The 13,664-nt window shown below is 39.8% G+C and overlaps 1 protein-coding gene across 1 annotated transcript; it reads left to right on the top strand.

The window, feature by feature from the left end:
- Nucleotides 1–702: 702 nt before the first annotated feature.
- Nucleotides 703–13,283, top strand: rcc1l (RCC1 like). The gene is made up of 12 exons (XM_051402057.1): nucleotides 703–885; nucleotides 1,784–2,081; nucleotides 2,472–2,601; nucleotides 2,851–2,979; nucleotides 4,293–4,359; nucleotides 5,336–5,387; nucleotides 5,727–5,811; nucleotides 6,537–6,718; nucleotides 8,163–8,250; nucleotides 9,657–9,830; nucleotides 11,525–11,610; nucleotides 12,204–13,283. Exons 2-12 carry the CDS (start codon nucleotides 1,785–1,787, stop codon nucleotides 12,279–12,281), a joined length of 1,368 nt encoding a protein of 455 aa, XP_051258017.1. The 5' UTR covers nucleotides 703–885; nucleotide 1,784; the 3' UTR covers nucleotides 12,282–13,283.
- The last annotated feature ends 381 nt before the right edge of the window (nucleotides 13,284–13,664 follow it).

Below are 13,664 nucleotides of genomic sequence, written 5' to 3'. Positions count from 1 at the left end.
TTTAAATATAATGAATAAATATGTGACTGAGGTATATGGGAGCACAGCAGTAATTGAGCGTATGCAGTTTACATGCAGGTAAGAAGTTTTCAGGTGTGACTCTGCATGCAACCTGTGAAGCGAAGGTAAGGTGCACGCAGCATTAACCCACTTCCAGAGTCGCTCTAATCTGACACAAGAGTAGATTATTGGTCAGTGGTGGACAGGTAAAGCAAGCACAGGTATGATTTAGTCCATGCAGTTCCATAGAAATATTTAACAGTCAGTAATATGTTTGGAAATAATATTTAAGTTGATGAAATTGAACGGTGCAGTCAACTCTAAATATAGCTTTTATGTAGGATAATGTAAAAAAAAGGGGTAATTTTAACATGTTAAATAGATAAAAGCTGTACTTCCCTGCCTAAATGAAAACCACATAATGAATATAGAATATTTTTTAATAAAAAAAGAGGGCATCTATGCACATGATACTGTAAATACTGAGAGACTTTAAATTCAATCAATTACAGTAAAGTTTGTTATCAAATTAAATTTGATTTAATGGGAAACGTAATGTAAGATGCATGTGTGTTTCAGGAGATATAAGACATCCATGTACAGTTGTCATGTTTAACAGGCGGCCCAGTGTTATTATGTTACGCAGTCCAGTCCAGAAGGTGGCGCAATGCTTCTGTAAGGTGAGTAAAACGGAGGGGAAGGAGAACCGTAAGAGAACATTTCTACTTCCTGGGTTAGCTGGGTTAACTAAAGATAAACACTTGATAATGACATTGAAATCTATTATTACTGTTTCAGCTGGTTCACACCAGTTTCTGTACAGCAGGAGTTAGTTCTTCATCCCGTGAAACACGTTATAAAACCCCGGTCCGACAGGAAGCAGAGGTAAGTTAACCCAAAGTCAGTGGCTGCATGTGGAAAAAGCGGAGAGAACACGAGGTGAAACTCCGTTCATATTACTGAGAATTTAATACTCCCATGAATATTGTCAAATTTATATATTTTTTAAAACATGTTTAGTTACCTTAATTGAATGATAAGGAGCCACTTTCTCATTCGGCTCGTATTATACATACAAAACATGACTTATCTTAGGATAATTTTAACATATTAGTCGTTTCACACGTTAGTTCTTCCATCGGTTTCATGCAGGTGTTAGCTAAAGTAACGTTAGGAGTTACAACGGGGCTCGCTGGGGCTGAGGTGGTTATAATTGACATTTAATTAAAATATAGACCTGCTTAATAACCCGAATTTACTAGTGGACCCCGACAAATATTTGAAGTCTTTTAAAGTCTTCTAGTATCATATGTTTCATTTTGAAAAAGGCTAAGGTAGCTTTATTGTCACAATAAGTGAACGGAATTTGGCGTTTTTACATTTTCTCTTCAACACACAATAAGCACAATCACAGGTGAAGCTTGCTGACACTAACTTAAAATTAAAGCTTTAATGTTTTTTTTAAATTCATTACCACACAAGATATAATTTTTTTATGATGCTGTACCACTATTTTTCAACATTTGTCTATTTGTACAATTAGTTTTACACTAATTTAACTTCATCTAACGACTGCAACTGCCATGGTGTATATAATTGAAAATGCGTAAGTAGTTTCTACTGATGTATTGTCATATATATGAAATGACTGGCATCTCATGTCATCATTACAGAAATTAAAGTGTTAAAATAGCCTTTCATTTGTGGGTTGTCTTCAGGCTGTGTTAAACTACTACCTGCTGTTCATTACAGCTATATATCCCTGTCTTCTGTCTCTCTACAGGATGGCTTTTCCTTGTGTGCGTCTGTGCAGTCGACACATGAGCATCGGGCTTCAAGTCTGTGGTTATGCGACACTCAGTAAAGCACCCAGACCCAGTCCCAGACCCCAGGAGAAAAGCGACACTGGACCAGTTTTTCAGTACGTCGGCCAGCACAGAAAGCCCAACCACAAAGTGTTCGTATGGGGCTTTAGCTTCACCGGTGCTCTGGGTATCCCCAGCTTTGTGGTGCCGGACAGCGGCAGGAAGAAACCCCGCAAATACCAGCTGACTCCTTACCGGCTGGATACCGCAGAGCAGGTGAAATCAACATCATTTTATTGAGCTTCACGGGTTAGGCTCTTTTAAAATACACAGTACATATCAGTGATTATTTCAAAAGGGTTTTAAATCAAATCAGATGTACTGGAAATTCTCACTATATGCTGACTGGCAGTGTTGTTCAACCAATATGAAACATGACATATATGTAATTTTGATCCTTAATTGATACGATTTCTTCAGAAAATTTTATGAGCAATACTTCCATTTTAATCATAATATAACATAAGTACACAGTTTTTATGGCATTATTGTTGTAGTTGGCTCAAATTATGTCTTAATCCCCATTTGGACAGGTTTTATTTCTTTTATGAGATTCTGGGTGATTTTAATATTATATTGTAAGGTAATCTTTTTCTTCTGTTGTAGATCTCTTCTGCTGCTTGCGGTTACGGCTTCACTCTCATCGCCTCCTCCACCAAAGATACGAGCAAGCTGTGGGGCATGGGCCTGAACAAGGACTCTCAACTGGGCTTCCAACGCTCGCAACACAGCCGCCGTAAGACAAAACCAGAATCACTGCTGCTCTCCACTCTGCTTAACTTACTTAAAAACTTGAAATTTAAAGCTGCACTAACCATTTTTTTGGACGCTGTTTTGGGTGCTAAAGTCCCCTGTGTAGACATTTATACTTTTATCCTTTTTATTGAATCTGTTGTGATCTTTAAGTATAGGATCGGATGTGCAGTCCGCAACTTGATTTGTTTAGTTATTTACCACACCTCTACGTTTTGTCATGTCTCTGCAGTTAAGGGCTATGAGTACGTGTTGGAGCCGTCCCCGGTCGCTCTGCCTCTCGCCGAGCCTCTGCAGACCAAAGTGGTTCAGGTTGCATGTGGCCGCGCTCACTCTCTGGTCCTCACCGACCAAGAGGGAGGTAAGACACTCACAAACTCGCATCTAGCTGCTGCACGCTTTGGTTAACTTGTATGGAAAGAAAATCACTGCTATAAATCAGTTAAGGCTTTTTTTTAGAGGAGACGTCGCAGCCGAGTGTTCGTCACAGGTTGTTGGCAGTGGAAGAACACCTGGTATTGTTGTTTTCAACCACCTGTCGCACTGTGAGTCCTCCACCCACCACTCAGTGAAAATGAATGATTATCACGCAGCTGGTAAATCGCATTTAAAAAGCCCATGAGGGTCTTGTTTACATTCAGCAAATTAGCATACAGATGTTGTTTTTCTATTTTATTTTTGGCTTTATTGGACAGTGAAAGTGAAGAGGCAGGGAGGAAACTGAAGAGAGAGAAAAGAGGGTATGACATGAGGGTGTTTGTATCCTTGCTGCCCTCAACATTGTATATTGTTCATGGGAATTTGATAATGTTTTTATGAATTCTATTAAAATTTGTTTTTGTCATGTTTTGGATATTTGCCAAATTGAAGAGTGTCATTCTTGTGTGTTTATGTACTTTACTGTAATGCATTAAATTACCAGATTTTTGACTGGAGTTTGGCTTGACAGCAGAGAATGATATGTCATGGCTCACTCACATTGCGCTCTAAAGCAGGGGTTTTCTTTCGAGTCAAGATCTATGGCAACTTGTGATACATTTCCAATACCTCCTCCAACTGCGTATTGTACAAAACAAGCCAAAAGAAGGAGGAGCTTAGAGGAGAGAGAGAGGTGGAAGGTTTCTGCTTTGTGTACGTTCAAATATCTTCCTGCAGCTTTAAGGTTTACATGTTCTGCCTGGTTGTTATTCAGCAGCATTTAATCACCAGGTTTCTGACTGGAGTTCGGCCTGCTGAGAGAGACTGTATCATCGGTAACCTATAGCGTGACTCAGTGAAGTCTGTCACTTTTAAAAGGAAAACTGTAGTGAGATGATCGCTGTAGGATTCAGTCAGTGTTAATAACAGGACGTGACTGCAGTAGCTTCTCAGACTCTCATATGGTTGCTAATTTATCAGCTCATTCCATCATTTCTGGCAAAAACTTTTCTCCCACAACACATATTAACTAAAGTCGCTGGGGAATAAAAGTAATCAAAATGTAATTTTATCTTTCAAATATTGCTTTGGGGCTTTTACTTTTACTGCAGTCTGGGACTAAATGAAGCTCAGTATGAGAATGAAACTTCAACATGTCACATGAAGAGATAAAAAAAGCTTATAGCAGTTGCCATATTCAGGGTTTTAAAAATCTATCCCTCACCACCTTCTCTCTGTTTTCTCTTTCTCTTCCAGTTTTCAGTATGGGCAACAATGCGTATGGGCAGTGCGGAAGGCGGATAGTTGAAGATGAAGTCTACAGGTGCGTCCTGATGCACTTTGCACACACAAACACAACAGTGTTGCTGCTTAGTCAGATATTTCAATTTCATTTTTTTCATACTTCGTTGATGTGTTTTCATGATTTGCTGCTTTTTTAAAAAGTTTGATTATACTTTAAAGTTTTATTTAGGTACATATAGTTTTGGCCGTCATCTCTATAGATTATGATATCATTGTGGAAATGTGGGAACATGGTGACTGGATGTAAACAAGCCATCAGTTTAGACAGATTCTTATTTAACCATTTTATTTGGAGGTCAAACTAAGTGAGCACATCCACAATAAGTAATAATCCCTCATTGTACAGGCGTGTGCAGCCATGTTCATGTCACATATCCTATAATAGTTTGGATAGTCATGGGACTCTTAAAAAGTACTGTGCATACACACTAAAGCGCTGTGTCCATTAAATAAGGTTCATTACCTTCACTTGGGATTTTTTTTTTTTTTTTTTAGACACTTCAGATATGTTGGACCCAGTCCTAATTTGAGCCCAACTGTATCCAAACATTTTTGACCTTAAAGGTCCAGTGTATTACATTTAGGAGGATCTTTTGGCATAGGTATGTTTTCATTTGTGTATAATCTTCTATGTTGAACCGTCATGTTTCTACAGTATCCCAAAACATGTTGTGGCCACTGTAGTTTCTCCTACACGCTTGGAAGGCGAGCAGTATTCAGTTGGATGCAATATGCAACTTCACCACTAGAAGTCCTTAAATCCTACACACTGGTCCCAGAAAAGGTCCAAAATATACTTGAACTTAAGGTTGGAGCTTCATTTGAGAGCATACGGTCGCTAACTTAGCTGCTCCTCAAGCATCAATTTATATTTGTAAATTTTAAAGACACCGTAGGCTGTGAGAGGTTGTTGAGAGAAGGATGTGACCTCTCTCGAAGATGGCTGCTGTCCTCGACTGATGGATCGGTTATTTCTGTGTCTCCTGTTCAAACAGCGGCAGTCACATCATTCACAAGATAGAAGGCTTCAGCTGCAGGGTCGTCCAGGTGAGTGCAGCCTTTGTCTGAGCTGTGATGACGGATGGTTTTTGGTTGTAGTAGTTCCCATTCCCCCTCCTGTACAGAACACCTCCCCAGTGTACACATTAGAATGTAATTTATTGCCACATCAATCACTTTTCCTCAGAACATTCAGTAAATGCCAAATTTGTCATCCTAACAGTTCATTTTTAACAAGCTTGTTTAATCTTACCGTTTGGAGGAAATTAGACTTGCAAATGTGCCTTAATATGACTTTCTGGAGTTGGTTGAGGTGATTAGATTTTGAATTACGTGTATTCAGATGGGATTTGATCACTGAGGATTCACATTTTGTGTGTTTTTTAGGTGGCATGTGGACAGGACCACAGCCTTTTCCTCACAGAGAAAGGAAAAGTGTTTGCGTGTGGATGGGGAGCAGATGGACAGACGGGTCAGTGCACTTCACGACAAAGTGACAATTTCTTGTATTGGGCACAGTCAGTCCCGACAGCCAGAGGAAAAATGTGTTCTCTACTCCACAGTAGACATTTCTGCGACAGTTCAATAACCACTAACTACAGTTTATGAAAGCGTAGTGAAACCACCTCAAACTAGTGCAGCACATTCTACGTCTTGGATTATTGTATTTATTTAATCAGGTAATCTCAGTCAGACAGTGTTTTTTTAGTACAGCAGAAAAACAGAGATGAGACACAAAACAACCAAGAAGTTATAGAGTATAAGAAATCAGGTTTTATCTTTGAAAATCTGCACAGACTGAACCATTCCAGCTTCAGAACCATTATATATTGATGGCAGGGCTATTGTTATTTTTTAAGATTTAATCCTGATCTTCTTCAGGCGTTCTCACCACCACCTTAAAGTGTTTTCATTTCAGTAGATGTGAGCAGCTCCTCCATTGAATCCTTTATTTTGCCACCAGCAAGAAATGATCTTGTGAAGTTAACAACAATCTCATAAATGCATGATATGTCAACATGGATAAAATACTAGGAGACTGGCTGAAATGGAAGCAAAAAGAAAACCAAATTGGAGCAGGAAAGTAGACTCGCTGCTGGCAGAGACGTAATATTGCCATTAACCAACTTAAGAGACCTCTAGAGCTCTTTTTAAGATGTGTTCTTAAGCTCTGTATCATTCTCCCTCGTCTTCCAGGTCTGGGACACCACAACGTCAGCCCCAGTCCGGTGGAGGTGGGAGGGGATCTTGCAGGGGTGGAGGTGCAGCAGATCAGCACGTACGGAGACTGCAGCCTGGCCGTGTCCAGAGACGGACACCTGTACGGATGGGGAAACTCTGAGTACCTGCAACTGTCTTCAGTCACTGAGGCCACGCAGGTGAGGAGAGCTGACGTCATCCAGCAGACAGAAGTGTGTGTGTGTGGGGGGGGCATCCATGCTGTGTGACCGCTCATGTGGCACAAAGAGTTGCTTGATGGCTCTGCTGGGTTCTATTTCCACCTGTCACTCACCTGTCCAGGCTGTCGAAAGGTCTTTCCCAAGCTGCTCAGTTCACAGCAGTTACTAGTCAGATACACACAATGTGATGTTTGAGCATTTTGAGTCATAAGCCTAAAACCTCTCTTACTTTTTTTCCTGTCACAGTTCCAAGTCAGAGTCATCAAACTCGCTCTTTTTAACTTCATGAACGCCACCTGTTCATGAGGAAGCGTCGCTCCTAAAATGTTTTTCATTAGCATAATCAACACGTCCTGAATTTGCCGTATTAGGCTGCCAGTTCTGCTCCATTTGTCGGTTTAATTCGCAAAAATGTCACCTACAAGTAAAAAGGACTTTACAGCGCCGAGCCTGAAGTCTGTAATATTAGTGGACCCCAGAACAATTAAAGTATTAATCACTCACTACAAAGCCATAGCAGAAATACCGGAAGTCTGACATTAGGTTGGATAATGGCATTGTGAGGTAACTGTTTTCATTTTATCCAACTTTATACATCTACTTCACTACATTTCACAGAAATATTGTACTTTTTACATTTATTAAGCAGCTTGAGTTACTTTGCCGATTAAATTCTTACATTAAAAACCATTTGAGGAGCTCATAAATACAATGCAGTGCTTTAATCCTAAACTAACCAGAAGTGTTTAAAGTACCTACAATTGGCTACACATTGACATATTAAGTAATAATATCCAGTAATACAAGGCTTTTTTAAATTAATATAACACTTATTGGAGTCCTTGTGTATAATTAGTGCTGATAATGCTTGTAGTTTTCCATCAGTAACAGTTTGAACGCAGGACGTCTACTTGTAATGGAGTGTTTTCAGACCCACATCACACTGAAAGAGGGAAGAGAATATTACTTTTATATGGCGCTGTTGTTAGCACGGTTGTTAGCCGTGCACTGGCAATCCTATGATGCCTTGTGTGTGGCAGCTCTGATCTCAAACGCATTACACAGTGGAATAACATGAGATTTACACCATTACCCAATCACAGGCTACTGACTGCAGAGGGTTTATCGAGCGTTGGTTATCATGTAAAAAGTTTCATATTTTTTAGAGCTGCAATATTTAAAGATAAAAAAAATGTAATCAAGTAATCCTCAACTATGTAACTATGAATTTATAACACATAGTAAGTGTATATAAATGTAATCTGGGCTGATTATAGTTACATATTAGTATTAATCTGATTTATATAATCCTGCCCAACGCAGTTTGTACAGTTTATAGATGAATAATTAATATTCTGAAACACAAGAGAAACAGCAGCAGTAATTCACCGTCACTGAGCTCTGGTTTATCTTTTTCTTCCAGATCAACTCTCCTCGACGTCTTCCTCTGAAAGGCTGTGGAAAGATTGTTCAGGCAGCGTGTGGAGGGACACAGGTGGCCGTTCTCAACGGTCAGTTCACCCAAATACACCCGACAAACAGCGTTCAGATACGGACACAGTGTGTTTGATATTGTAAGAGTGAATTAGATTTATTAGCTGAATTAAAGAGCCCTTAGGAATAAAGTTACGTGTTCTGAGCTGATAGCTTACTCTGGTTGAGTTTTTATCTACCAAACTCTTTAGGTTTCACTTTGGTGTCAGAGGTGTGACTCCTCACATGGCCTCTTGGTGGCATCACAGATCACACGACAGGAGGACTACCACCAACTGTTTCTGATGAACGTCTATGTAAGATAGGAGCTGGAGCCTTTTCTTTCCCAGAATCGCTCATGTTTTTTTTTTTTTTACCCCCCGTTAATGGTGTTTTAAATGAGAGCCGAGTCAACCAGCAGGCTAATTTCTGTCTCTGCAGACTTTTAATGGACTATTTTAAGGGAGCGATAATGTTCACAGCTATTCAAAAAAACCAGGGCTTGTATTTATCAAGCATCTCAGAGTCAGAAATTAGTCCTAATTGGCTTGAAATAATCAGTGACACATTTCTTTGGTACTTTTAGGCTTATAAGTTAACATTTTAGTCATTAATGATTTAATTAGGAAATCACTCCCGTGCTATAGTGCAGTACAGAACAATATAGATGTAGCACCATTTGAACTATTACACAATATAGGATATGTCATGCAGTGGATTTATTTGTATTTACATTTAGTCAATGTTTACTCACTGCCGACTATGGCTTTGGCATATTTTTGCATAATAACCTAGATAACTGAGTTATTATTTTGGCCAACATCCTCCTTTGTGTGTGAGATAAATAGTGAGTTGGGAGGATTCCTCTTCCTTGATCAAAATAAAATTAGCTTCATGAATATCTCCTTGGAAGTCCTAGTCTTCAGCATGAGGGATTTGGAGAATCTTGATGAATAACCGTCCTTATCGAAGATCATATGAAGACACATTTGTGTAATGAGGTCCACTACTTTGGTCCAGACTGAAATATCTCAGCAACTATTGGCCGGATTGATATCAACTTTTTTACAGCATGTTAGCATGCTGACGTTAGCGTTTAGCTCAGAGGGCACAGACAGATATACTTCAGACACAAAGGAAAGCCCTGTCTAGAGCCAGTGTGTGGTTTATGCAAGATAAATAGATTAAAACGTTCAAAGATAATAAAAACATACCTATGAATATTATCTTCTATTTCTGCCTGTAGAGCCTCCTGAATGTTACACACTGGACCTTTTTAAACCTTAAAATGATAATGTGCATGATATGATGATTAGTATGTAGTACATGCTGTATATAGAGTTAGTATGGATTTGGGCTGTGTCTTCTTTATTACTTCTATTTGTTTCACAGTGTCAGTGTATAAATGTCAACTCAAGTCTTTCTGTGTCTGTGAATCTTTTAGAAAAAGGAGAGGTGTTTGTTTGGGGATATGGCATTCTTGGAAAAGGCCCTAAACTATCCGAATCGGCGACCCCTGAGATGATTCCCTCCACACTGTTCGGACGCTCAGAGTTCAACCCCTCGGTCGCCGTCACCAGGATCAGGTGTGGCCTCAACCACTTTGCTGCAGTGACAGGTGAGAACGTTTGTCTCGCATCCCATCACTCCATCAAACACAAGGTTTACTGGGGCTACTTCACATGGTTGCTGCGTCAACGTTCAAACATCGGCTTCGTTCTCGTGAGCCTTTTTGTTTGCAGCAAGGATAAGAGATGGAAACATAAAACTCATGAACAGCAGAGTCATTCTGTCTCATCCAGTCTCAAGTGCTAAAAGTGAGGCAGCAATGTCTGGGGAAGCAGTTTACTGTTGAGTCAGGTAATTCAGTCTCTTTATGGCACTGAACAAAAAGTCTTCTCTTGTCTGCTTTTTATCTCTAATGCGCCCTGAAAGAACGTGCGTCGTCTCCCTGTGGAGTGAATGATGTGAACAGCGGAGGACTGACTGAATAAAACCTTTAAGCCACTTTTTATTAGTCAGCCTCAAACTTCTGGACCAGGGAACAAACAACAGGAAACTCAAAGACTGAAGTATTTGTACCACTTTGCCTTGAACTGGACATTTCCTTAAAGTCAGTGATTGTTTCTGTGGTTTTACACAGTGGTGGAAAAACGGTGCATTTACTCGAGTACCTTACTCCAGTAATGCTCCAACTAACAGTTATTTTTATTATATTATTATAATTCATAATTACTTAATTAATTAATTCTATTTTCTGAATTTTCGATGCCTTCCTTCATCATCTGAGATGTGAAAACATCAGATTTCCGTCTGATTCAAAAGTGCTTCATCCAACTTCTCAAACAGTCATCATCAGACTGCTGCCCGCGCTGTCCGGCATCACGCTGCCCTCCGTTAACTATCGCTGTTATCCACAGTCAGTTTTATGGTTTGTGGTCATTTTGAGACTCTAATGTTTAAACTCTGTGTACAATAATGCAGCCAAAAAAAAAAAAAAAAGTGCAAAGATTCAACTGACAAAATGCGAGTCGACTCATGACTCAAATCCTCAAGTGTTCGTGGGCGGCCCTAAATGAATTACATATTCAACCTCTGAAGACTGAGTGAATTCAATGAGTGAATAGATGATGCCATGGGTCGCCTTCCATTGAGTCTGCTACGTTGCATTGCCATGTTTCTACAGTAGCCCAGAACAGACAAACCAAACACTGGCTCTAGATAAGGGCTTAGTTTCTCCTCCACGCTTGGAGGGGAGAGATATTTACTGCCTGCTTCCAGTAAATCCTACAACTGGTCCTTTTTAAACAGCCATTATCCAGTTTGATCTTATTGTTATCTTTGTATATTATTATATATTGTAATTCAGTATTGACTAAAGGCCAGAAATCCCAAAAGTTTGCATCATGATCATAAATAAAAGTGCATAAATGCAAATAACCTGCTAATGCTCCTAAATGAGTTGACTGATCTTTTAGTACGCTACATGTTATTAATTAATTACACATTGAACACATCTTCATTGTCTTTGTGTGTGACACCTTCTCTCCTAATGTTTCTTTAAAAGTTGAAGATTTTATTATTTAGATTGTGTATTAACAAAGACAAGGAGTCGCTGGGATGAGGATAAGTTTAAAGGAAGCTTTGTCTCAAGATAAGCTATTGTTTAGACAGCACAGACTTTTTGTAGTAAGATATAGTTATACAGGAATATGGTTGTCATCATGTTTAATGTATTGTATATGTCTCAGAGGTGATCCCAGTAAGCGGTCTGACTGGACAGCGGTCTCATGTTTGATGGTTGTGTTGCAGATCAAGGCGAGCTCTTCGTTTGGGGGAAGAATGTGAGAGGTTGTTTGGGCATCGGGAAGAGAGACGACCAGTACTTCCCATGGCGAGTAAGACAACACCGACTCAATATTAGTCATGCAAACAAAAGAGTCAAAACCATGCAGCTGAAAGTTTGGAAGAACAAACGTTTTGTCTGACTTCTTTCTTTAAATCAAAGTTGTATGTATTTCCCTTGTTTCTTCATATGAATGTGGCAGAGAAAAGGAATATGTTGAATAAAACATTTTTCCTGTAGTTTCTAAGTAAATATATATATACTGTATGTTTCAGTATCAAAGTGAACATTTTCTGGGTGTGTGCAGGGTCTAAACAATCTCACGACCTGTATGTCCCCCGTTGAGATTTCTGATAAGTCTCACAGACTTACATTAGCACGTCTCTTCAAGACATTTAACAGGATTTGAAGGTGTAGGACTCGCACTGCTTCTCAGTGTTGCACAGTCTGCAATCCCTGGATCATTTTTTAGAAGGTGTAGACCATCACGGTGCAGAAAGTTCACTTTTTTCCCCTGGTTTTTCTGAAGTTTTTTAACAAGATTAGAAAAACTGGAGCTGATCCAAAGATTCTAAAGATCAACCATGTCTGATTTTACTCGCGCGTTCCTCCTCTCAGTCCTGTTTCTCTGTGGTTTTCCATCAGGTGACTGTTCCAGGTCAAGTGGTGGACGTAGCGTGCGGTGTTGACCACATGGTGGCGCTGGCGAAGTCCCTCCTGTGAGCTCCTGTGTTCCTCCGCAAGTGGATGAAAGGCTGGATGTTTGGCTGAGCCCGCCCCCCCCGTCCACCTCTCCCCGCTGACCCCGGGGCGCCTCAGGGAGCCGATTGGGGCCACGCTGGAGTCTTGAAGCCAGCTGCTCTCCACAGGCGACGGACCCTCGTGTCCCTCCGTCCTGCGGTGACGTCAAACAGAGTGCAGAGCAGTCGATTCTGACATAGCTCTCTTTATCCAGCATGAAGGTCGACTGAGAAAGATATTAAAGCGTAGTTTTGGTTTATTACGACTAGAGCTGAATCGATTCATGGATTTAGCCTAGTTCCAGCTAGTTTCTACAGTAATTACTTCAGTGAGTGCAATGAAATGTAATTATAATGATGGCCAAAACTATGAAAACAAGACCCAAGTTGTAATAAACCAAACAAGCTTCCCACCATAAAAGCACAGTCAGCTTTCAGGTGGTTAAAACTGTAAAAATTCTATGTTTTGTTTACTCTCACGTTGTTCTTTTGCCACAACACAAGGAAACTGAGAGGGACATGTGGTGAGCGAATGGAGTGATTCACTGTGGAATGAATGGACTCTCGGATGTTGTTGCACTAGGCAGGACTGTGAAATGTTTGTAAAAACATTTGAAAAGCCAGTGACAACATACACAATCCACAAAAAAAATGATTATCTCCCTGCCAACTGCAGATGCAGAGGTGAAAGCACTCTGCCAGGGAGAAAACAACATTTTAAGGAATCAATTTTACACCGTGAACTCGTGTCATCAGCAGTGCGTGCATGTTGTGCATATAGAGGCTGCAGAATGCTACCATCATGGATCATCCTGCTGACAGCTTGAGACTGTTGTTAAATCAAACGTGATGGAAAGATGTTTGCGTCGTATTCCCTTTCTGGATGTATAAATAACCCGCTTTTCCCACCTTAAATGTACAAAATTGCAATGGAGAATTTACTTTAATATACTATATGTAAATAAATCTATTTTTATTTACCACATCAGTTGTGTGTTAATAAATACAGAAATGGAAATGGAATATCACGTGTGTATCCCCTCCTACTCATACTGAGTGTACAGTGTACATTGTTTACAGTCATATTTTACATGAAGGATATCACCAAGTCAGCAGCTCTTTTTGTGGCTGCTACCGTTATAAAGGGAAGACAACTATTGATTAATAGATTAATAGAGTATGTGGGGGATTTCATCTTGTGGTATGGATTTAAATGACTTAAAGATTTAATGATAAATTGATTCCTCCTGAAAATGTCCATCCCAGACTCACTGCTGCACTGCAGTTATAGTTATAAAACAGAAACCTTTGGTACACGGTGCACCAGTTACAGTATAAAAAGTGATTAAATAATGTCTGCAGTGAT

Source organism: Dicentrarchus labrax, unplaced genomic scaffold, assembly GCF_905237075.1.
Source record: "Dicentrarchus labrax unplaced genomic scaffold, dlabrax2021, whole genome shotgun sequence".
NCBI lineage: Eukaryota > Metazoa > Chordata > Actinopteri > Moronidae > Dicentrarchus > Dicentrarchus labrax.
This window is presented reverse-complemented; position numbering and strand designations above follow the sequence as displayed.

Coding starts and splice junctions, on each gene's coding strand:
- rcc1l (XM_051402057.1), top strand. CDS start 1,785: ATGGCTTTTCCTTGTGTGCGTCTGTGCAGTCGACACATGAGCATCGGG. Junction 5,388..5,726: donor TCAGCTGCAGGGTCGTCCAG/GTGAGTGCAGCC, acceptor TGTGTTTTTTAG/GTGGCATGTGGACAGGACCA. Junction 6,719..8,162: donor CAGTCACTGAGGCCACGCAG/GTGAGGAGAGCT, acceptor TTTTTCTTCCAG/ATCAACTCTCCTCGACGTCT.